This window comes from Vollenhovia emeryi, unplaced genomic scaffold (assembly GCF_000949405.1).
Source record: "Vollenhovia emeryi isolate VEMERY1.0 unplaced genomic scaffold, V.emery_V1.0 DF939192.1, whole genome shotgun sequence".
Classification (NCBI taxonomy): domain Eukaryota; kingdom Metazoa; phylum Arthropoda; class Insecta; order Hymenoptera; family Formicidae; genus Vollenhovia; species Vollenhovia emeryi.
The window spans coordinates 896,182-922,591 of record NW_011967174.1 but is presented as its reverse complement, the minus strand read 5'-3'; the positions used below and the strand labels follow the sequence as shown (position 1 = coordinate 922,591).

Genomic DNA, 26,410 nt, shown 5'->3' with positions numbered 1-26,410 from the left:
AGAGAGAGAGAGAGAGAGAGAGAGAGAGAGAGAGAGAGAGAGACAGACAGACAGACAGACAGACAGACAGACAAACAAAAGGGAGAAGGGAGAATTGGCCGACATAAAAATTTAATATAAATATTCGTAATTAATTAATCAACATAAAAATAAATATGATGAGGACAAAAATGACAATTAATTTCGCATCGATTATTCGTCGACGCTTCGACATTAAATTATCTGCGATACGAGATAATTTGAATATACATACATACAGGAATACCTGGAAATTTCTATATTTCGAATCTCTATCAAAATGTACAAGCATTTCTACCTGTCTGTTTGCATATATGAATACAATAAGCATACGTCATATAATAATATAATAATTTCGCATCGCATAAAATAAATTTAATATAATTTTTGTATATAGTAATAGTGACGTGTTTGTTTAAGTAATAAAATAAGTCAAAGTAAATACGTTACACCATAGATAAGGAATAAGAGTATCTCTCTTTTTGCTGCTCTTGTATACGTTAAAGAGATAAAATATTTGCGAGATAGAAGGTACCTCTAATGTGAGGGTATCTTATCGTAAAGATAAGAGATATACAAAAATGTTTTAACATGTAATGCAAACAACCTTATCTAAGTGAGACTTATTTTACGAAGTGTGAAATCGTGATTAACATTGTGTTGCTTCGAATGCAATAACAAGAATGACATTGCAATATAACACGATGAATTATTAATATCACTATGCTGCGAATAATTAACTTTTCTATCTTCTTGAATAACCTTTGAAACACCAAATTAATGTTCAGATGCACTTAGATTATTGCACTTAGGTCAAAGATATCTTCTGAAGAAACGTTTCATCTCTCTGAGACAAATACCTCTTAGAAAAAGCATAATAATAGCAATAGAATAAATAATCAAAAAGATTCCTATGGCAAACTAACGGTTATTGAAAATTGGAGATAGCAGAAGAAAATTAGTGTTTCAAATAAACGAGAAGTAATTTTAAGAAGTAACAATGTAAAGCGTACAGTGATTAGATAATATTGATTTTATCTCGACATGAAGAAGTTACGGTCATTCTTTTTAATTGCGTCGTGACTTCACTACGAGTATAGAATTACGTTATGCTTTATCTATCCCGAGTATAACATACGATTACGTCGCTTATGTAATTATTATATCCGCATGAATAGTAATTAGACTTGAATCGGATCTTATCTTGTTGTTTACGTTTTCATAATAGTTGATACTAATGTCAGCATGTTACGTAATGTGGAAGTAGTATAATTAAGAAGAAGAGGAATTATAATCAATATCCTTTAATACTTCGTATCTGTAATTATGATGAAATATATCAACTCGTATTTAATGTTGTTATCGATTTCTTAATCAATTAATCAACTCAAAATTGATTGTAAGAAGAATCAGTTTTGTCACTGATGCGTATCTCTGGCGTTTGATAATATCAGTCATTTAGAAAAGGTAAACCAGTTTCAATATAATTGATACCATTTACCATAAGTTACTTATGCATTATTAGAATTATACGTAAGTTTAGTCATTAAACGTCCTGACGGTGGACGGGTGTGATTCTGAGGAAACCGCGAAAAACATTTCTGAGAAAACTCATCAAGGTGAAATATGGCCGTAGGTTGTTCGACCACAAGTACGTACGCGATCGCGGCTAGCCAGACGCGTCGTAAATTTCTCGCAAATACCGCAACTCGATCACGTTCGACGGGATCTCAACGCGAAACGTACGTATGGCGTTGGCCAAAAAGGGGGACGAGGGAAAAGCGGCTTCCCATTACGCTCTTAATTGAAACAGCGATCTCAAACGTAGGAGAATGCGGCCGTCTTGAATATCGACGGGCACAAAGAGAGAAACGACGGTAAAGCGAGCGAGAAAAAAAGCGAAAGGGCGTAGGGGCGCGGCGAAGGAAAGGGTGGAAAGGCCGGAATGAGTGGAGGGGGCTGGCTGGAAAGAGAGAAAGAAAACGTGATAAATCTCGCCGCGAACAATAAGTTATCGTAAAGAATCGTTTTCGCGTTTCGTGACACGGCGGGAAGAACAATGATTTGTCGGGGAAATTCTCCAATTCCAATTCCAATTTCAGAAATGGCCCAAGAGACACCGACATGGCTGAATCTATGCTTCGTAGAGAAGATCCTGCGAAAGTCGGAGGGCGACAACTCGATTCAGGTGATCGATATATCCTCGAAACCGGCCACCGCTAAGGGTGACAACTACACCAGCGACATGATCAGGGTTACTGCCGAATTTTCGCGTGAGCAAGGCGGCCGTAAGATTACCGGAAAAAAGTCAATCATTGTCAAAGTCTCGCCTACACTCGAAGGTGTTCAAAAGGACCTTGTAAGTTAATTTAATTTCTAAAGCAAAGTAGTAAATTTTACTATCTCGAAGTACAGTACCGGTCAAAAGTGGGCCTAACTTTCGCCGAAGTGAGCACCGAATGTGCTTCAAATTTTACAGTAGACACCTGATAACAAATCTTGTACACAAAGGGTAATGAAATTTGACAGAGTACATCTTGATTTTTTAATGTTCCATTCGAGCACTTTCAAATTAGTTATGCTAAAAAAATCGAAAGGTAATATACGTATTATTGGCCGGTACTGTGGATTAAACTTCTATTCAACAAAAGAATCAGAACAATTATTTTTTGAGGTAAACAGTGATTAAAAATAAAATTATTTTTATCAGAGGCATATATATATATGCCTTTTACATATGTAAAAATGTATATTCTTCAGTGGCTTTAAAATAAATTTCGATTTGCGAAATAAAATTATTTGTCATCTGGGAAATTGAAACTCTCCATGACATAAACTATCTATTTAGGCTTTTATATCACAAAATAGTCGCGTGCTTGTCTAATTAAAAGATTTTATTTGTTAATCCTAAGTAAACTTTTTACAGGTCGAACAATCAGGTCTCTTCAACACCGAAATATTAATGATGTCAGATACCTTGGATAAAATGAATAAGATGTTAGCGCCGAAGCATCGCATAAGCGCGAAGGGTCTATACGTACAAAATGAAAATCCAACGCTTCTAGTGATTGAGGATCTCGCGCCTCTCGGCTTTCGCATGGCTGAGCGTACGTCTGGTCTTGACCTAGCTCACTGCGTATTGGCGCTTCGCGGACTAGCCAGGTTTCACGCAGCTTCTGTAGCCTTATATGAGAAAGTAAGTTACCAGGCGTGACTCATTGTCAGTCAAATCTGTATTACTTAACTCCAGGCTAAATCAAATTTTCGTATTGCATAAATTACAGTAGCAAAATGTTTTTATGTTTTACAATTATTAGCATTGTCAGGAATCTATGCCACGTTAAATATAATTAGTAATTTTGCCTTTCAATCATATTTAATTTATCCGTTTTCATTTATTTAGAATAAAACATGATATATTCAATAACTTTTGTTTAAAAGAAATGAAAAATATTATTTCTCTATAATATAACAAATTCCGATTCAAAATAAATCTAGATGCAGTTGATAAAAAATATGCAAAATAAAAATACATAAATAAATAAAAATATTTACAATACATTTATGCAATAAAGTTATACAAACTTTTTGCATAAATATCAAAGCTACAAATTTTGGTTTCATTTATATAATCTTTGTATGATTTATACAATTAAACTTACTAGTAACTATAATAATCATGAAAGAACCATAAAAGTTCGAGCAGATGTGTAATAGGATACGGAGGTATTATTATGTCTATTAACGTTTGTTACGTAATCCATCTAAGATAAATATCGTGCAGCGTGGTCCTATAAACTCTGATACTACAGATATGTACACTGTAATAATGCGTGCGGCATAATGGTTACCATAAACCGCAGCGATTTTGTATGGTCGAATGGGAGTTCGAAACTATACGGCGAATGATCCCGCAGAAATGCCTGGCTGAGAATAACCGTTTTAACCAAAGTCCAATACACCCTTTATTATCCTTTATTGCGACACGTGCCTGGGCGCTTAGCCAAGGAAACAGTATGAAAAATTATTTTTCATAAAAAGAAATTACAATGTAATCAAAAAGTATACATCAAGTTATTCTCTTAGTAAGAAAAATCAACTTCTTCTCGACTAAGATATCGTGTAAAGTCTTTTACACTTACAAAATTCATTCGTTATTGATATATTAAAATTTACAAAAGTTGTGACAAATAATAATCCTCGTAACAAGAAAAAAATCTGCTCTGAATTTTGTTAACAACTTGCGCATTATTAAAATTATGGTCGTTGATTTTTTGTATAGTCTCACATATACATATAATGTTTCAAATTTCCAATCCACATTTATTTATTAAATTTTATAATCAAATGAATATGTTCTTTAATACAAATTCTTCAATATCCAGGAGCCAAAGGTAAAACAGATGTATACGAAAGGAATGTTTAACGATGCCTATCCACCAGAAATGAAGGACTTTTTCATTATGAGTGTTAGAAGTTTAGGAAATGAGGTAGCAAAGTGGCCAGGAATGCAAAAGTAAGATTGAGATATACAAACGCAATATTTACTTACTGATAATTCATAATGTCTAAGATAATTTTACGCGAATAAACATGGTTGATGAAGAAACAAGCAGAAATTGTCAAATACAAATTGCGTTGTTTAAAGAACAAAGCAAACATTTGTGCCTTTTACATAATTTTATATAATTCCATATTCATATGACTTTTATTGTTAGATACGCGGACAAAATTACTAAATTGACCGACCACGTATATCAAGTAGGAGTGGATGCAACCAAATACTGCCAAGATGAGTTCAGTGTTATTAATCATGGTGATTACTGGGTAAACAATATGTTATTCAAATATGACAACAGTGGTAAACCCATTGAGCACATTTGTGTAAGTACCATCGCATTATAAAAAATACTTCCTCTAAATTCGAGTTATGCTTATTGATTTATATAATCAGGATTAAATGAAGATATTTGTGAAATTTAATTTATATCTGCATGTATAACGATGTAATTTATATCTTTGAAACCACGCATTTACTTTAAAACTAAGCTACACTCATTGTCAGTCCCAAAAAAGCGGTACACTAAAAATTTGGTACACTTCTCCCAGCACTGCACTAGTACAATTTAAATATAGCATCGCCTTGCTCTAATTGTCTATATTTTGAATTTTTTAATTATTTTTATAATTGAATACAAGTTGAATGCAACATATGTAAAAAAAAGTAACCAAAGTAAACAAATACACAATATTCTGAAAAGTACTGTTATGTTAACGTATTTTGGCGATCCGTTATATCGACTTTAACAACCAGAACAAAGAGACGGCGATAATATGAGATACTTGAAAATGCAATATATTATGAATAATGCAATAAATCCAGTTTGATCGCATTCAGGTACTTCCGCCACCTGTCTGCCCGTGTCATCCGCGCGAACTCTCAACTTTCTCACCGCGACTTCCTAAACACGAGTCCCAATTTCATTTCCAATTCAATTGCCGGGGGCTCAAGAAATCGATCGATCGAAAGAGTTCATTTGATATTACAGGTGGATTTCCAAATATGTCTCTACTCATCGCCGGCAGTCGATCTTCTCTATTTTCTCAGTACAAGTCCTTCGATGGATGTTATTGAAAACAAAAGAGGTGAACTATTAAATGAATACCATGGCATGCTGTCGGCAACTATGAAACAACTGGGCTGCAAGTCGCAGCCACCCACCATAGAGGAGCTGAAAGCTGCCATAAAACGAAGGGCCGCCTATGGAATGATAGCATCGTTCACGGTTTTACCAATAGTGCTGTGCTCCAAGACTAAAGTTAAAGATATTAGTGAGATCATGGAAGCTGGCAATTTTGAAAATCCGGGTCTAAAGGAAGAGAGCTTTAAAAAAGCTATGATGAAGAAACTTCCACAATATGATGAATTGGGTTTACTGGATCTATAATGTTTAATTTTTTGTGATGAAATGTAGAAAAAAAGGTTAAGAAATAATAGGTATGAAAAAGCAAATATATTAAAATTAATAACAATTAAAAGGTTGCACTTTTTCAAAACAAAAACCACCATTGACATGATGAAAGATGTTTGTAATTTAGATCATTGTAATTTAAAACATAAAAAATTTTATCTAACATAATGCTTTCGTTTTTAACCCGTCAAAATTTTAGGCTAAACTGCAAACGATGTATTATATGTAGACACTGGGATATATGTATATAGTATACGTATAAGTACAGTTATCTTGTTACGTAGACAACATCTATAATTATCGATATGTTAACAAAAAATAACGTTATTATACAAAAGCAATGCAAATAATTATATTCTAATAATATATTTTAATATACTATAATGCAAAAATGATGTACAAACTAATTATTAAATTAAAATTCAGAAAGAAACATTTCAAACTGTATTTGATCATAGTTCAATGTGCATCAAGAAAATTAGATTAAAACATTGTGAAATAATACTATGTTTATAGTATTGTATTATTTAATTTTTTATATGACACACTAGTCATAAAATTATTTTATGTTATTATCCGTTTTTAGACTTCAATTGTTAAACTAAACTAGTTGTTAAATTGTATTAGTTGCTAAAACTGCTGTAGGAAATAACTAATGTTTATATGAGTATATAAGGAATTAATGATGCATATGTAAGTAATAAAACAACTAATAAATATGAATAAAATATTGTTGTTTTACAAATAAAACTATAAATAAAAACTGGAATAATTAAATAAATAAAAAATAGAAAAATCGAATATACACACACGCACGCAGACGCACACAAACGCAAACACACAGTAGCTTAAATAGAGTGTTACAGAGTAATATATCAGTGGATAAAAATACATGATTAAGACGATTTTTTTTATTACGAAGAGACTTTTTAAGTAATTAAGTTTTTAAGTAAACTTGGACTGATGTCAATTTACAATTAAATAGAGAAGATATCGTCTACGGTTCGGTTAGATTTTTAGCTTAAGACGTAATAATAATAGTTTTGTGTGAGGAACTGTATTTTAAGACCGACAAATAACCAGCGCGTAGTTTGCTAAATCAGACAACGTATAAAAAAATCGCATAGAAATATTTCACAAGTGTTCTTTGAGTTGAATTTGGAAAGTCTCCCCGAGGAAGCGACTTAAAAATTTTAAATGGTACCCTAAGAAATAACAACCGGATTGTGTATTAACAATTGAACAACTCTTACTTAAAATGATTTTCTCTTAAAAAATTACTGTATCAAGATTTACAAATTATGAGTAAGAATAAGTAGAGATCTATGGTATACATATAATACTCGGTGGTACAATCCAATGTCGTTTCTGACATATCCGAGAATCTACGCATATAACACTTTATTTGAACCTATCTTCAAATAAAATTTTACGTAAAATTAGATAAACTAATATCGACATACATCTATATGTATATATAAACGTATAATAAAAATTAGTATAATTATATCGAGAAAAGTCTGAGTATTATAATATACAAGAAAATTTAATTATTCCCTTTAATGACTTTTTAATTAATTTTTACCCTATACTTTGTTATACCAAGTTACAAAATACTTCCTTTTACGATGCAAAATGAGAGATTATATAATGTTTGACCTCGTTGACGTAGATTAACATGGATTACTTCAATTATAGATCACATTAAAAAACATGGAAGACTCTACATTTTAATATCATTGATAAACTTGTTACAGTTGCTTATACATTCGCAAATTTAATGTAAAAGTCTTCAATGTTTTAATTCCAAGACTTTTAATACATTTTCAATCTGTCTCCAACCCCCCCCCCCTTTTAAGTCCTCCCTCCCTCCTTTCCCAATTATTTACAACATACATATACAATGTACTACGTAAAAATCTGTTCAGGATTATGAAAATATTTATAAAAGTGTTCGCTCTTTTAAGCAGAATTTAAATCTTGAACATTACTACAAAAATTAATTTTGCACAGTTTTCAGATTTAGTATTTCAATATATTAGTTATGAATTATATATACATATATAATCTTTCTAATATTTTATTACTATCTCACATATTCTCTCCAAAATAACTAGAATTCTCTCGTACTTTGTAAGATTTTCACACATTCTATCAGTTCTATAACTCTTCAGGTATTTAGCGCTTCCTTTGCTCTTTCTCTCTTACTCTACAATACTACATAGATTATAAAGATACAGCATTACAGAGAATTTTTACAAAACATATCTCTCAGTCTCAAATTAAACTTTCGTAACATTCTTTGCAGAATAATCCTGGTTTTGAATGAATGCGGCACAGTTTTGCGTGCATGTTGGCCATTTTACAAAAACAAATAACGAAATGGGAAAAAACAAAGAAGCAGAAATGAAATTGCTGTTGGGCACGCGTACTACAATGCATATCTATTTTATGGATTAATTGCATTACTCTGGATAAAAAAATTTGTCAGGAAAAGAACTCGGAAAGAAAAGAATTGTAAAAAATTTGCTTGTGATACTCAGATTAATATTGAATAATGAGATAATGCAACGCTGCTTATTAAACGTTTAAAACCAAATGCATAACGTTAGCCGGATTTATAAATTTTAACAAGATTTTGCTCATAATTTTCGTCGGTTTTAGATAAAGCTGGATAATTATCATCCACGCTGTTCAAAATGATTCCGATTCATGGCATACATTAAGCGCACTACCGAATAATTAACCTTTGTTGTGGCTGAACAATGATTCCAGTTACTTATGGTATTTCATGCAATAAACAGCAGGAAATCATTATTTTGCAGGTGTAATTTGGCAAATTTTGCAGAGAGAGAGAGAGAGAGACTGCATTACTGACTCAAATGTGCAGCATAGTTCCATCAAAATTAAACAGTCAGTAAATTTAATCAAAACTACGGACTTTACAAAAAGTGCGGACTTCGTAAAAAACATTTTTAGCTTCCTATCATATCGATTATGTGTACCGCAAACTTATCACATCGTTAACACATAAATTATAATATTAGTTTTTTTCTGATGTAAATTAAAACAAAATGATTATACAACTGTTAAGTAATTATTCGAAAATTTATTGAGTCTATTTTTTGCAAAATGTAAAAGATAACTAAAATTTCGATATCAAACAGAGATTGTAAAATGTATTTTTACTGTATTTACTTAATTTATGGTATGTAGTGAAATAACATGATGAAAGGTCGACGCTGGTAAATTGAGGATAAAGAGAATCAATTGAAACTCCAGAATAGAATCTGATCATATTGATTGCGCATGTTACTAACAAGCAATTGGCGTTCGCAAACCCCATGTCTCAACGCGCCAATTGGAACGACGCATCAATAGATGTCGATTTTGATTTCGCAAGAACAGTAATATCCCAGCAGATTATTAGATTATAACGTAGTAGTAGATTCAATTGAACGCCCGATTTAGCAAATCAAATGTAATTGTGATACATGTATTTAACGATTTGCTTTGGATCAATGCTTCAAATAAACGTTACATACCTAAAGTAGGTTTGTATTAATTGTCCATTTCATAAACTCTGCTGCATTTATGCAAACTTTCAGATTAAATTAAAATAATGAACTAACCGTTTAATAATTGTTTCTACCTTGCAAGTAAATTATCATGTAACCTGCTAAATTTACTTATATGTTGTATCAACTTCCACTTTCAGAGCCGTTCAAATGCGCTGGAACGTGCTCATTTCAGGCGGTGCGCGCATCAATGAGCCATACAAATTCTCGAATGCAACAATTAAATCTCAACGAGTCACCAATGCGAGCAATCGCACGCACCCATCGAAATTGCGTGGCTGCGTGTGAAATATGCCGATTCCGGGGAGCTGGTGGAGACCGGCTCGATGAACCGCGAAAGCTAATTAATATCTTCGGGAAGTCGGGATATGTATTTCGCCTTTCAATTGAACCGAACGTATGCCTATCCCCTAGCGTGTATGTCGTCTACGTTCCTACAATTCGTTCGGCTGTTTGCGTGCGTGTGTTTATATTCCGTGGGCCTGCACCAGCTCGTATGTGTGTGTGTGCGTACGCGCGTAGGCGTGCACGTGACGTGGAACAAATGGCGATATTAATTACCGCGATTTGCCATCTCCGATACTGAAATCGACCCCTATTAATCTGAGCTTACACCTTTCGTTTGCCTGCACCTTGCTTGCTTCGTGAGAATATATTCATCCCTGTTTAATCTTATATTGCGCTTTTACTGATTCATATTTATGATCTATAATTACCCGCTGTTTAGAGGCAAATAATTATTTCTTCTGTAAACAGACTATTGTAATGAAAGTCATCATATTAATATTGTATATAATTAATGTTTGGCAATAAGATTCCAAATAAATTATATTGCATGTAAATTGCATAAATTGATTTTACAAGAATATCATATGTATCCCCATTTTTTTCATTGTGTCGAAACATGTGTCCTAAGAATCACTGTTACAATAAATAAAATAGTTATTCGAGGAGCAAGAAGCAAGTGAGAGCGTTAGAACACATAAGCGGTATCGCATTATATATATATATATATATACATATAATTTTTTATATATTATCATATATAAAAAAGTATTTTATCGTGCGAACAAATAAAATTTCAACCGTCTGTTTTTCGTTTGATGTTTTTCTCCGAAACAGTCGATAGAACCAATACATATAGCTCAACTAGCCGAATATTTGGTATTGACTTTTCGCTGCGGATCATTCGTTACACGAAGTAGCGTTAAACGTTGCAATTGGTTTGCATTCTAGCGAGAAACATGTTTTTTATTAAACATTGTCACCGCACATCTCGCACAAAGTCCTATTTTTAGATATGCAATTTGCGATATCCCAAACTTGTTGAAATTGCACGAACGATATAATTATCGTCGTAAAACAATTGAAAGTTTTGAAATAATTTCATCACGAAATGAAAGGCTACGTATAAATAATAAATATATCTTATACAATGTGATATATTGAATGTCGCGTCATCGCGCTTTATATTGCAACAATAATCACGCTGCATTGCAAATATATATTAAACTACAAACGTTAGTTTTCATTTACGATGATGATTTGGCTGAATGAAATAATTACAAGTTAAAAATAATTTATTCTGCACGCACTAATTGCATACAAAATATATAGAACAATGCGTGCAGACGTATATGTGGAATACAAGATTTTTCTAACACTTTCAGAAGTTACAACCGGAGAATATTCTTTTTTATTTAAGCGTGCCATAAGTTATTAATTAAAAAATACGGCGTTTCAATCGCGCCGAATACGCAGTTGTAATAAAAGAAGTTTTGCAGGAGGTATTTCATGAAAAGAATTCGCATAATTTATTGCCACTTTCTTACGGCCTTTCGCACGCCTCATAAATTACGCGATGATATATGACAAGGCGAAAGTATAACTCTCGTATAATTTTCCAAAGTGACACTGCGCGAGATATATCGAAAGATCCAGGAAGCAAAGCCAGAGTGAATAAAATCAAACATACGTAGATGATGATATAGAATCGCCGCAAGACGAAATACAGGCGGCGAGGCTGGCCGATTCGAGGAAAGGGAACAGCTCGGAATAAAGTGACTTCGTGCTATCCTAATATAATGCAATTTCATCCCCTTTCGACTCTCTCGAACTCTGCGCACTCGTAACTCGGCAAAATCATCCCAAAGAGTCTGTTTCGCTTCGCGTTTCGAACCGATTTTGTTTTTTCGTCCCCGTCCCACCATTCGTCGCGGAAAAGCCTTTCAATTCTTGACCGTAAACGTTTGCGCTCTAGAAATCGATTTCACGATTTACGTGACGATCGTGTTATTTCTCGATGGACACTTTCTCTTATTATTGTTAAAATGGTTGTACATATGACAAGCGAACAATAGCCTTTAATTGCAAATGTTTTGATTGGGAGTACTGCATCGATTCCGGATTATAAAGTTCTAAAAGCTTCGAAATCATTGTCCTTATCGTTGGTATGTCAATTATGCCAATCACGTGTATTCAGTTTTCATCACGTGGACAAATGCCATTTGTGATATCAGATAAGATGGCTCCTGGACAGTTTCCCAGTAACATCGATAACATCATCATCATGATCGACATATTGACCAACGTAGGAAGTAATAGGCAATTTCTGTATCAAATAAGCTAATACATCAATATCATTACTCAAAGTCTCGAATCGTGATACCAAGCCGAGATAGGAAAGCGTCCCTTTCCGCCTATATTTCACATCTTGAATACAATCTGTAGTATCTGATCATAGTATCCCGAGACTAGAATACCGCAATGAAGATTCTATTCATTTTACGACAAATACGGCGTTGTATCATCAAAGTGAATCACCGACAAAGCATTAATTAGTAACACTATGGCATATACAACCGTATTTATGAACCTTTCGCGAAACCAGGAAAATTATTACGTACATAAGCAACTCTGTAACAGCCTCGCCGCCTGTATTTCGTCTTGCGGCGATTCTATATCATCATCTGCGTATGTTTGATTTTATTCACTCTGGCTTTGCTTCCTGGATCTTTCGATATAACAATAATTTTTACAATTAATAAAATTCATAAGGCTCTAATGAAAAAACAGAAATTCGAAGTAATAAAGGAGTAAAAACCAAGACAGGATGTTAGCGTCTAAATAATTTTTAATTTTAGGTTTATTGCGAAAAATAATACCTCAGCCAGGATTTAAACCTAGACAGTTATTTTTATTTGTAAATTGTTACTTAAAAAACTATTATAACAATCAAAGGTGGCTTTGCTTAAAGCATTAATATCGCATTTATACTCTTTAATTAAATTATATTTATAATATAATTAATTGCAAAATAATACATAATTACATCGGGGTAAAAATTTGCAATGCTAAAAGCAGAAAGATGAAATAATGTAAAATAGGAAAGAATGGAGGAGGTAACAAAGTCTGAATATCGAAACCGCGCGCAGCACGGAGCCTAGGCTTGATAAACCCGATAGCGATTCATCATATTTAACCTTATTCACAATAGAGAGCCCACTGAAGCTAGCCAGCCGGGAGATTAACAAAAAAAGAGGAGAGGGCACGAAAGGAAGAAGCAGAAAATTACTCGCTGGTCCCGGCGAAATTGAAGCGCGAACTTCGTCGACTAACCCACACCTAGTCCCATTCTCGCCATCATACATTCGCGCCCTTTGTCTCCAGGAACTGATGCGGTATCACATGTGTAAAAGTAATATCTGGTATGCGAGTACCAGTCAAAGGGGTCCCCGCGTTTGAGTTATAAGGCCAGGACTGCGTTGAACGCGGGCGCTCGAACATGAGGTCGAAAGAGGGACCATACATACGTACACGTACGACTCGCGAGCGCGTGTACGCGTATGGAGGGTGCGAGAAGAAGAGCATCACGAGGAATATGAAGCGGACTGCATGTATATCTGCGCGTATATGCGCGTGTCGGGGACAGAGGGTTGATAAACGCCTCTCTCCCGGCCACCTCTCCCTGTCGCCCTCACCCCCAAACCGTCTTTCCCGCAATCATCTCGCCGTCGCGGGTATTCATAAACTACTCAGACAACGTCTGAAACTTTACGTCGCCGCCCGGCGATGTTCTGATACGAAATAATAGCGAGCGCATAGTAATGAAGATCGCGCATGTTCGCCGGTAGTGCCCGACCTGTTCCACGATCGTACGTAAGCGTTTCTCTTCCATTACGTACAGAGAATTCGTATGCGATATATAATGCAAAACAGAGTCAAATCGTGCAATTTAATGCCGCGTAAGAGGGAGGATTCTGACGTTTCAATGTGCAAAGCTCTGTCACTGATAGAAGAAGATTAACACATTCTCCTTAAGATACGTGTAAAGAAAAGTTTCAATCAATCGAAATTCATTTTTCTAGTGAAATGTATATAATTACTAGATATACATTTTACTAATAATGTAATTTAATTACTAAATATACATTTTACTAGTAAAATGTGTGGATTATTTTGATATTTTACCATACACATTTCACTAGTAATTGTATACATTTTACTAATAGAATGTATAGTAAAATTTCCAAAAACCCTCATAAAATTCTTCAAAATGCCATGTTGTCCCACGATTACATAATTTTCAGGATAAATTTTAAGAAAAAATTCTCTCCGTGTACTGTAAAATTTGGAGCGTTTGATGCACTTTGACGAAAATTATGCTCGGAATATCTAGACGTGATATAAGTTTGGCCGATGTTGTATAGATTGTTTACGAGAGCCAATCAGGATTTAAGTCACCTGATCTAAACCTCTGCATCCCTTATTGGAAAATATTATAGTATAATATTACCTCCACCGAAAAAATTTCCGGATCCAATGCTATTACACTTGAATGTATCATAAAATCGGATCAATATTGCGCCAATCATATTTATTATAGAGAAAGGAATATTTTAATCTTAAATGAAAAATTCTAAAATCTAGAATAAAACGATAGTATGTATCGTCTTTTGTCAAATATCGCGGTGCCAACTTGGTGTGTTGTAAGATGGAGGGAAAATTTATTGTAAACGCAAGAATATATAAACTTACATTTATGCGAGTTATTAGAAATGACAAAACGCGCGCTTCGCGCGCGCAGTTTGTAATCGAGCATTGTATGTTTGTAAGAATTTGTATACATACAAAGAAATAATTATATGCGCAACGTCAATTTAAAATAAAAAGTACTTTGTCACTCACTGATACGATTCGCAACAACAGAGTTGTCCATCGTCAACTGCATATGTTAAACTGTAACAATACAAATATGTATACGATTATTATAGGCTAATTATGTAAAATCGAAATTATTGTATTAAATATACTTTATATTTTATATTTTTCAAAATAGGTATTTATTAAAATAATTATATAGAATACTGAAAAAGTCTTTCTTTTAAATATAAACTCACAAAATTTTAGACGTATGGTTTTGTCTCTAACATCTATTCGAATCCTCGTTCGAATCATTTGAATAAATAAAATAAAAACACAGAACAGATACTTTATTTTGCACAAATAGCAAATAACATAAAAATGTAAGATACTCACCTTACCGATTTCTCCGCTGTTGCCCGATGCCTCCTCGGCCTCCTCCTCCTTTCAGATTTCCTTGTTGCACTCACACAACACTCGCGAAAATCATCGATCGCGCGAAATTTCGGGCACTCCCGTACGCGATGTGAGATACCGCGAAACACACGAAACATTGAACAACGACAGAGCGAATTACAACGCGAACGGCGAAGTCGCACAAACTTCTCTCTTTTCCCGAAAATGGAACAGATTACACGAAATCGACAGATAATTAAAAGTGCGGTGCGTAAACGAGATGCAACCGCGACAAAGTACCACGGTTTACATTCATATTTTAGATGAGTTAGTCTCGTGAAATCTACGTTGATAAAAGCCGCCACTTGAACGTGCAAATTATTTTTCATCACAAGTTATAATATTTAGTCAATAAACGTTACTTATTAATAATAAACGTGTACAAATCACTAGAGTTTTATTCTCACATTTATCGCGATCGCGTCTTGGAAATCGATAACGCGAAAGTAATACGACGCACGGAGCGCGACTCTCGACACTGCCTGTCGGCACGACGCGTCGCCGCGACGTTCGGCGAGCGAATGATAGGGCGGCGACCTTCAGGCACACGATGGCACGCAAAAACATAGTACGTCACCGCGCCGAGAGAAAAACAACTACAAACGTTGAGAGTTCGTTGTCCCGCCTACGAAATTCAAAATTCTGTACTTAATATTTTACATTACTTTGTTCCGTGACTGTTACTACGTTTTATGTATCATTCTGCGGACTTATTGGTATTGATTAAATTAACGATTTAATTCTGTTCAATCGAGAAAATGTTTCGAAAGAAAAATCGTTGTTACTTAAATTCTAATTACTAAGATTCAAGATTTTACCTCAATAGTTGATGCATACAAATGTATATTACTAAATCACAAATCTTCATTCACATATGAATCTAAAAGAGAAGTGATGCATACCGCGCTTCGAGAAAACCAATCGGCCTCGCGGGAAAGAGGCCTCAACTGTTTGATATTAACGACATTCGCGCTGATAACATCTCTTTTTTAGAAAGGGATTCTTGTCTCAATATAGTAAGTCAATCTTGTTTAATTCGATAGAGGAGAATAAGAATTAGTGATTTTATTTTGATATTGTCTTATTTTTATGCTAAATGAGGTTGTGAGAAATATAAGCGCGTCAAGAATACTTTTTGTCTCGGTAACAGAAATCCTTCCTGATGCACCTCTGATGCACCCCTGAGGGTGCATGTGCCGCTAGCTTTACTTTCGTTCTTGATACAAATATAAACCGATACAAGATAATTATTATCTTTATTCACTCGCGGCGACTGTCCTCCTCTGGCCAAATCAGTCACAATCAGGGTGAGCCATCGCCGCTATGTAACCGGACAGACCGGCTAAGTGCTGATTCCGAGGGCGCAATTAGACCGACAGTTTGGTACGAATGGGCACGGGAGCCGAAACGCGAAACAGGCTAAAATAAATAAACGCCATAATTCACGTTCAACATTTACGAACGGTTCAATTCGCGATTGGAACCGGTCCAATGGCAGGTGACGCGGGGGGACGGGCCGTGCGGTAATAGACGAGGTGGTATGCATTACGTGCGCGCGCGCGCGCGCGCGAGGGTGGCAAATAACTTGACTTCGCGAGCGCACGACGACGCTACGCGAGCGTCCTCCGAAATTAATTTAAAAGACAGTGTTTCCTATCGCGGGCTTAGCACCTGCATAATCTCGTCGCACCCTCTCGCGCCAGTACACTATCTTCCCCCTCCCCCAATCCAACCTCGTTGCCGGTTCAAAATAAGTGGATTACCTTAACTTGATAAAATGGGGATCACATTTTATCGCGTTAAAGGAAAACCTTCCATTTGCCGTCTCTTCTCTCCCTCGCACTTGAAATCGTTTACTTCTCTTTACTTCCGATCGCACCATGCTCGCCTCTGGTCGCGCACTTACGCGGCCCGATTCTCGGTCACCCTCGACTACCTTTGTCCCTCTATAATTTATCGAGCTCCTCTTTCAATCGCTCGCGCTTTTAATTGAACAAAAAAGATACAAACGAAGCAACGCGATGAAGTATGTTTACACGCGTGCATAAAGCCTTGGCAGACTCCCTCATTATACAAACTACAAAATTCGTTTCATCCATCGACCCGCTGGGGGTGAACAATAGTTTCAATTCACGCTCGAGGTGCGAGCGAGGGGCGAGCGAGCATCGTACGGAAATAGAGCAAAATCGTACACACTTAATTTCACTTTGCACTTCGCTATCTCGTTCGCTACTTTACCGTTGGCGTTTTCGCGGTAACCGGGCGTAGCCCGGTGTACGTGCATCGGATGCACACGTAATGCGCACTCCATCAGTACAGTTGCGGTTGAGAGCACTATCGCCGGATAGGGTCAAAAAAGCGAGAGAGGAGAGAGAGACAGTCGCGCGAAACAAGTGATTATCACTTTGTCGCGCGAAAACTCGCTTACTCTCCGAATAATTCCGACCCTACATCGTTTGCCGCATAAGCGTGCTCATGCGTGCTAATACAGCCCAGAAGAAACACCCCCGACTAACGAAACCTGCCCTCGCTTAAATTTTCGCGTAATAATTTTCCTAAACTAACGCTCGTCTCATCTAAAGCCGGTGACGGCTTCTTGCGTCGCGTTAACGCAATTTATGGAAGAGTCCCAAAACGAAATGCATTTTAAAAAAAAAAACGAAATATCTCGAGATTACAGATTTGTAAAGGATATTCCAGAGGATTAACACAGAAGCGGCGGGGTAGGCGAAATTTACATTTATCGTATATTCTTCTTGCCCGCGAGATAAATTATCTCCGAGAGGGATTCGTGCGTTCGCCATTATTCTTTACCGAGGCAAGACAGGATAATCCGTAATCTTATCCTAATGAATGTCCAGTTAAATTCAATCTCTCAGGGGTATATAACGTTTCAACATGCGCGCAAGTTACGGAGAAACTAGATTCCAATGGGATTTCTTTCATTGGGCTCTATTGCCCACTCTACTGCCACGCTCAATTATGATATTAAACTTCCCGCTGACATAGATGCGAAGCAATTTCGCGGGATTAAAGTTCCATACAAGTTCACAAACACCGCTCCATCCGTAAGACGCGGGAAATGAGAGGCTTTCCCGGAATGCCCCGTTGCGTTTATTCTCAATTCTGAATTATTTCTTTTAAAGCGCGCGTCCAGAAAGCCGAGTCAAAACCGCCGCGGATAGAAATAATGATGCATCCGCGGCAACGAAATAAAGGGATAAAATAAACTAACGCTCAGCAGCGGTAAAGCCGTTACTCGATATCCCGCGGTATTATCTGTGACATTACCATAACTGAAAGCATACCATGACGACCTCTTAGCGGGGAAACATGACAATGGATAAAGTATTACGCCGAGACGGATATAAATTGAATGTGGCAATAGATCCATCTGTCATATAAGCGAACAAAGATAAACCGATACCGAGATTTGAATAAACAGAGAATCTGAATAAGTTTACCCTCAAGTTCGCTCGACATATCAATTTCTCGTAAAACTTGTGCGACACGCGAAAAACTGCCTGCAGAAACGTGATTCGGGTTTTCTTTTAATTTTCATCTCAGATCACGAATACAGAAATCGACCATTTTGTTTTTCACAATTATCATATGCAGAATTAAACTTCATTTCAAGCAGAATGCACATTATTATCGATTATTTTAGACAGACGCTTGAGTGGTAGAGTTCAAGAATCTTCTTTATAAAAATTATATTTTTCATTTTATATATCAAGTCGCTTATTTACGTCTAGTTCACGTGACAAATGTATTACAGCGGCAGAATTAGGATAATATTACAATAATGATAAACAAATAGTCACTCAACATTATATTAACATTAGCTGTAATTATATCATTGTTACACTAATATTTGTTTATCGTTACCGAGAGAACAGGTTGGAAACGGGAAGTCCTCAACTTTCTTTTCTCGAAATGTCTTATCAAAAGGCATTTGTCGCGCTGCTTATATATGCGTCGTCGCAGCGGACTCGCTTTAAATCTCTGCGTTAAAGAATCTCGGGGGCAATAATATTCACACTTGGCCTGATCCAGCGTGCACGAGCGGCGGTTGTACTTCCTAGTCGATAATCCTCCACCCACATTCACTGTTCTCCGTAGCAGACCGGGTCTATCTATCCGCATGTCTGTAGGGTAGTTTATTATTCATTGGGGTTGCATCCCCAACGCGGATAAACGGCGCATTGTTTATGCATTAGCCTGTACCCTGCGCAACGATCTAGACCTCTCGATCTGGCCATTGAGATGATTCTGCCTTTTCTCACATCCGGACCGTCAGACTTTCTTACCTAATTGCTCGCGCGTACGCAAAATTCCTATTTAGATTGTTACGACGGATCGCACCCCTCCGGGTCGCTCTTGTATCCGGATTATTTTCACATCGCTTAAACTGGGGGAATTTTCGGGTTGCTCCGGACAAAAAAAAAAGCTAGCCGGAGAGATATTGACTCGAGCAATTCTTATAATCCTTCTTTAATCTTTAATAAAAAGATAAGACGATTACGGCATTATGCGAATAAATGGTATCGCGGGCTAAAGGCCGATGATAACGTAAAATATGAAATATAAAATATGAGATGAGATTCGAAGTTTGCTAAGTCCGCTTTGCCAACTAAATTGCTCTAATGCTGTTACAGATTACATCTAACATGCTCTCCGTAAGAGCGATCCCTCGTTAAACCGGCTCAGTTTCCTCGATTTGGAAGCAGCCTGGTGATAGATGGATAGGAAATGCGATCGCGCCTCTATCGCCGGTTTAAATCGAAGTCTCGATAGTTCGCGCGGCGCGATGATTAATGGCGAACGTCTGTCGTAGACAATTGGAATATAAAATGCGCCGCGGAACTAAGGGAATCTCTAAGCGAGCTGGTATGAATAAAATAACCATTAATTTTAGCGAATTTCATATACCATATGAAATTTGCAACAGGACATCTTTGTTCGCTGCAATTATATTGAAAATATCATTAACAAAATTTCGAATGGATATTTAAAATACGAAATGAACGTACATAACTTAATTATACTAACGAGGGAGAGACATTTAAATTGCAATTTTCGATTAAATTTCACTAAAAAATAATAGCAATCATTTCTTTCTTTAATAATAATTCTTTTAGCAGCAGCGTTTTAACACGCGAAAATATAAATTATCATCTTACACCACTATTTTTAAATCAGTAAATTTATAGTTGCCTGTTGTTCAATTTATTTATATTAATCAAGCGTTTTAGTTTATTTCCTAATTTATTTTACATATTCGCGCCGTTCAATTTTCTGTGTGTTTTTATCCGAGAATTTATATCAGGGTCACGAACAACACGAATAAAGTCCAGAATTGTTCCGCCAAATTATTACGTATTTTCGCATTATGATAACCCTATTGTTTTAAACCATACGGTATTACGGGCTGCACATTTACACAATTATACGCATATATTCCGGTTTTTGCACCCGTTCCATATTTTGATATTAGCCCCCTTTGAATGCGACGCTCATTACGACGCATTTAAATGATCTCTCGTGTATCGTGCTTTAATACATTCTGTTTTGGAATGTATGTTGGTCTAAATATTTGCTAAACCACTAGGATAATGATATTTAATAGAGCTAAAAATTTCCTCAAATAGCTGCTATTTTTTTGCGATAGAAAAACATTTATAATAAAAATTAAATTTTCATCAAATAACGTATAAAGCTACGAGATAAAAATTTAAATCTTAAGGAACAAAAAATACAGACTTGTTTATTCTAATGTTGAAACATTTGTGTGTTCTAATTTCTTAGATACTTTTCTAAACATTGCTTGTTTGCATTAAATATATATTCGATCCCTTCTTTTTAGCATTGCTGAGTCTCGAGCATACACACTATGCAACAGCTGCTAAACTTTGTTTTAAGCTGTTTATGATTTCTCCAATCAAACGCAAGCACCGGAGGCAAAGTCGAAAATCATTTGGCCCATATTTTATATAACGCATATAATTTTGTGAGATTAAAGGATTAAAAATTGAAAAGCCTCTATTTAGTAACCCATCATACTTTTTTACTGCTATACGTATCGATATGATTGCGTCGGATGCAAGTGAGAATTTATCCAATTTGACTTGAGCGTTTCTTAAAATCTTTTACTCCGACGCAAACACGGGAAACACAAGAAGCTATCGTTCCTGACACATGTCGAATTTTTGATACTCAAAAGAATACGTGACGTGCATGTGCGCACGCGAGCGTAAGGATGCAGCTGGAGTGCACGTAACGGAGAGACGACAGTTGTAGATTTTTCTAAAGTTGATCCCGATCTTCAAAATCTCCCCGCGCGTTTTGCATCTGGCTAACCGAGACGCAATCTCACTCGCGGAGAATGCTCTTGGCAAAACAATAGTTTCGACCGGTAATCTCGGACTGCGTTTTAATCTGAAAGAACACCGGGTACGCCGCTGATTGCATTGCACAGTAATCTTAGTTTTTATCGCGTCTCGAGATTGGTGGAGGCGTCGACTGGAGGGCGGGAGGGTTATTGTATACGTGCACCCCGCTGCTGTGGATATCGGGGTCGGACTGGCGCGACCTGCATTATACACGCCATCACGTATAATCTCGAGAAGAGTAAGAGCGCGCGGACACGGTCGACAAGAAAAAAAGACACCCCGAGCAATATTCCGACTTGCTGTCATCGGTCGCTTGATATATCGACTGCACGAAACGTAAACAACGATCGCGTTTATCGGGACTTCTTATGCACTCGTATTTGCTCGTCATAGAAGTTCAGTTTTCGAAATACGCCGCGATATCATTTCTCTGTAAACGTAGGAAATAAAATTTCTGACAATCTCTTTCCCTGCGTCCACGTCGACGCGATGACGTAATGACTGTAAAATATTAAGAAAGTCAAATACGAAGAATTATCGCTAATTATAATATTATCGCTGTACATCGTCAACGACCATCACTTAACGATCAGTTATGTCACATTAAGCGGAAAACCCATTTTAATACGCGCCGTCGCGTTTAATTCATTTAAATACGAATCGTAACGTTGTCAATTTACTAAAATCGACAACGTTAAAACCGTTCGGCCGTGTTTGTCGTGAGCTCAGTATGCAAATATCACGTCGACATTTAGCAGAATAAAAAATATTGGGGAAGAATATCGTTCGCGATAACAGACGTCATAAAAAAAAATTCGATATCAACTACCAACTACGTCAATCGACTCGCTGTTTTAATTAATAGCCTGGGAAAAATAGTGTATATGTTGCTGGGAATTGGAAAAACTTGTATTGCAAAAACAGAACGCGCTGCGCCGCGGCCGATGGCTTATAACAGCGCCGCTACGTCTTTGCCGATCCAACAGCACAGCATCCACCGGATCTCGTCACGGCTTCCTTCAATCTTCGAGGCAATATCTGAGGCTTGTTCGTGTGCCTCTTGGTTAGCGAACTGCAGATGTGCCGTGTTTATCACCTTCCTCACCCTTCGTCGGCAATAATTAATTACCCTAGAAGACCTTTTAAGTCGTTGCCCGCGACGCGACGCAATTATCGCAAACAGCCTCATAATGACGCGAAATTTATGCGTTGTAACAAACTTACGGTACAGCGACGCCATTAAATCACGCGCAATGTTCGAGAAGCTTTTCTTCGGGTTTCTCCCGATAGAAAGGTGTGCTGATTTTCGCGAAAGTTGCGCCATATGTAGAACGAATCGATACAGCCCCGCCACTTCCTATGTTATTTGTCAGTTTTGACTTGATAAATGATGTTCCCCCGCGTTAGCAAGTCAAAATTTATAGCGTTATTTATCTCCGCAAGTTTTCCCTGCAGCTTTCCTGTAAACCGTACAATTCTTAATTGCTCGCAATTGAGCACAAAAATTAAACAAACACTGAAAAACAAAACTGTTTCGCTACCGTAGCTAATCGTGGCTAAAAACATTTTGCTGCCATAATTATAAATTTGTAAATCATAGCAGAGGGTTTGCCGTTGCACCTAACACAATAGGCACGGTAGCAAAATATGTAGCTATCGCAACTAAATATTAGCTGCCCACACATGCAGTTTTTAGCTACGGCAGCTACATTTCTCTTTCCGTAATTATAAAAAGTCATGAAGAGAACTCATTTCTGTTAGCGTAGAAAATGTTGTACAATTTACAAAATGAGGAAATGAAGTTTATAGTTAAGTCTACAGTTTATAGTCCTTCCTTGAATGAATCTTAAGCCAACGGGCACACGATACTATTTTTCCTACTCTCGATCGCTTACGAGAGGCAATCAGGATGCAGAGCTTTAGATCGGGTGACTGAAGGGGCTAAATCCTGATTGGCTCTCGTAAGCAATCCAGTAGGAAAAATAGTACTGTGTACCGTTGGCTTTAATTCTCTGTTGCCATCACATGCATAGTATGTCACGTGTTCGGGTGTTCGAACTTACGAAACACATTAGCAACAATACCCAGGGTAATCGACGTAAACGTGAATTTAATTAATTCTAAAACGCCACGATATTAGTGGAATAATAACGTTAGGCCTTCGTCTATCAATTACGAAACTACGGCAAACAGTTGAGGTGAAATCTGGGCCAGCTTTTTTCTCTGAAAATTGCACTGTTGGGGAACAGCAAATGAGAATCGATCGTTTCATCAAACTCTCGGTATGAAAAAGGAAGGCCACGGCAAAGTCATTCACATCGAAACCGATACGCGGGCGCGTCGCTCGCGAAAATAAAGTGCGCGGATTTGCAGTAATGAATCAATCAGATTACGCACAGTTTGCGAGTGCAAATTGAAGTGTGCGCGATAGGAATCAAGGAACACAAATGCTCTGCTTATCAGCCAGAGCACATTGATATGTGGTTAAAAACTGCATTGAACAGCGTTGTATGAATACGGCCATGTAAAATTCTCGAGATAAAAACGCGGTTTTAAACAGAACACACACGAGTAAAAACACAGCGGGTTTTCGATGCGGAATTAATGGTTTCATAAGTAATGAATGAAAATTACGCTTAAAAGCACACCGATTCGCTCCCGAGGCTATCTGGAAAAATGTGAGAACATCGTATCGCGGATTCGATGATCGAATTAAATTCCGTGAGAGTTACCTGTGAATTGATTGCTCTTAGCTCAGTTTTATGACCATGCAAAATTTAGCGAAAAGTTAAATCATTTATATCATCTCACATTTCGAAATGCCGATTAATTGCATACAGTTATGAATAGTATTTTCCGTAAATTAAACCGAATAATTAAAGCAATGAATTCAGAATAATTGGAAAGGTTATCTAGGCGTTGAAATGGGAGGAAAGCTGCTTCCTCATTATTATTAATTAAAATAGTATAATAATAGATTTAATCTATGAAACAGTTTTGTAATTTAAATGAAAACAAAACATTTCTCCTCCATAATGCCTGTTTAGCTATTTAATGTATCCCAATTTCCTTCGTCGATCACGCTCAATTAGGTTTAATTAATACAGCTAATTAATACAGAGAAGCAGAATGAAAATAGAGAAAGGCATATATATTTATAGCGTGGCAAAAGTATTTTAATTATTTATCTCATTTCTTTGCAGCTATTTATTTTCAACCATTTACTCTCTTCGGTAATTTACTTCATTATGCCACGTTGGAGACGGAACGAGGATATCTGATCAGAAAAATTACAGCGACAAGACGGACATCCTATCTTTCGGAACAGTGCATACGCATTACCGTCACTTTCCCCGGACTTACTCGTTTACCGTCCGCCTCAGTTCGTTGCCTTCGCGAATATTTTATCGTCACCATTTCACAGCTTCACTCTGTTACGAAAGACTGGGACACTCGTTAATTACATACAGAGCCATTATGCTACGCTTTCATTTGCATGATAATTCCATTCTACAATGATTATTGGAAATGGAACAAAGCTGACGAGGGTAGCTTTACATCTTCATAAAAATATGACTAAGAACCTCGTAGAAACCAAGATCACTGAGTTACTGTGGAATTTTAATGCAGTCAGCGCGTACACACGGCTTGCACTCCCGTTGCATGTTTTTCCTGGCGAAATGATGTTTTAAAGATATATTATTAGAGAAGTTAGCCCAAATTCATCTGCTACCTTACTTCTTTCAGAATAACGAGATATCTCGACGTACATTGAACGTAATAAGGATCGTTGTTTCATATTTGTGATTTACGGTACACAGCGGCGCCACATGGAAAACTTTGAAAATACAGATACCTCTATTTCGCAGCTGTAAATTGTTTATTAATTTCACCGACGTTGAATGCGCACACTTTAATTGATAAAGGACGGGTCATGTAACATCGCGCGAATTGGAGCCATTAATAATCGCGCGAAGTAGCGAAGAGATAGATGTTGCTACAATTCGACACGAAAGATTTAATTTCCGATGCAATAGCGTGCATTCCTAGCGGTAGCTATAAATTTATACCGGCATTATTTTCAGCGTAATAATACTTGGTGCAATATTCCGCGTGCTATCTTGTCAAAAAATCGCCGCTGATAAAGCTGCAAATGCGCGCGTTTATTGCATCGGAACGCGAAGTAGGAAACTAATGGCACTTTCGATCTCAATGCGCGCGACGGGAGATATCAGCGGACAAATAAAAGTGGTATAACGCTAGTAATCGAGTCTGTTGTAAAGGTACTCACCGGTTTTCACAGTTGGAGACGCCGACGGCTGTGAGCACAAAACGTGCGTGCCCCCCAAGAGCGCCAGGATGACGCGAAAAAATGTCGTATTGGTCATCGTGAGTGGCTATTCCATGGAAATCCTAAAACGCACACAAGTAACGGCTTTCTTCACTTTCTGCGAGCGACAATCGTACGTAGCTAGTACAATATAAACTACACTCAGACAAAAGTTTCTTCTAAATCAAACAAATTTCTTTGAATTTTCACCTCACTAGACTTCTATTTCATTTCAAAGAAATTACTTCTTCGCCTTAACCAAAATTTTATTTATTACGACTGAAATTTCTAAGAGAATTCATACCTAGATGCAAAGAGCACATTATAGATTAGGTTTTAATCTTTTTTTCTGGGCGTGATGGCTCCGGCCCACTGGACGCGGCAACGATACCGCGTCCAGTGGGCAGGAGCCATGAGGGCGAAAACCGCACCGTTTCAATTAAAGAGACAAATAAAGAGAAGAATGTAGTAAATAGACCATTCGTTCAGCTTTCATAATTAATTTTGCTGCAATGAATGTGT

At 36.7% G+C, this 26,410-nt stretch overlaps 2 protein-coding genes across 6 annotated transcripts in view; one reads left to right on the top strand and one right to left on the bottom strand.

Moving 5' to 3' along the window:
• Positions 1-6,302, top strand: part of LOC105562270 — a 10,029-nt gene extending 3,727 nt beyond the window's left edge. For both annotated transcript variants that reach the window (XM_012012985.1, XM_012012986.1), the window contains exons 2-6: positions 2,121-2,377; positions 2,945-3,214; positions 4,404-4,534; positions 4,737-4,902; positions 5,568-6,302. In XM_012012985.1, coding sequence (XP_011868375.1) covers positions 2,123-2,377; positions 2,945-3,214; positions 4,404-4,534; positions 4,737-4,902; positions 5,568-5,966 — 1,221 coding nt within the window. In that variant the 5' untranslated portion in view covers positions 2,121-2,122 and the 3' untranslated portion in view covers positions 5,967-6,302. The remainder of the gene's footprint in view (positions 1-2,120; positions 2,378-2,944; positions 3,215-4,403; positions 4,535-4,736; positions 4,903-5,567) is intronic.
• Positions 1-26,410, bottom strand: part of LOC105562271 (basement membrane-specific heparan sulfate proteoglycan core protein-like) — a 216,215-nt gene that overhangs the window by 169,314 nt on the left and 20,491 nt on the right. For all 4 annotated transcript variants that reach the window (XM_012012987.1, XM_012012988.1, XM_012012989.1 and 1 more), the window contains exon 2: positions 25,850-25,971. In XM_012012987.1, coding sequence (XP_011868377.1) covers positions 25,850-25,946 — 97 coding nt within the window. In that variant the 5' untranslated portion in view covers positions 25,947-25,971. The remainder of the gene's footprint in view (positions 1-25,849; positions 25,972-26,410) is intronic.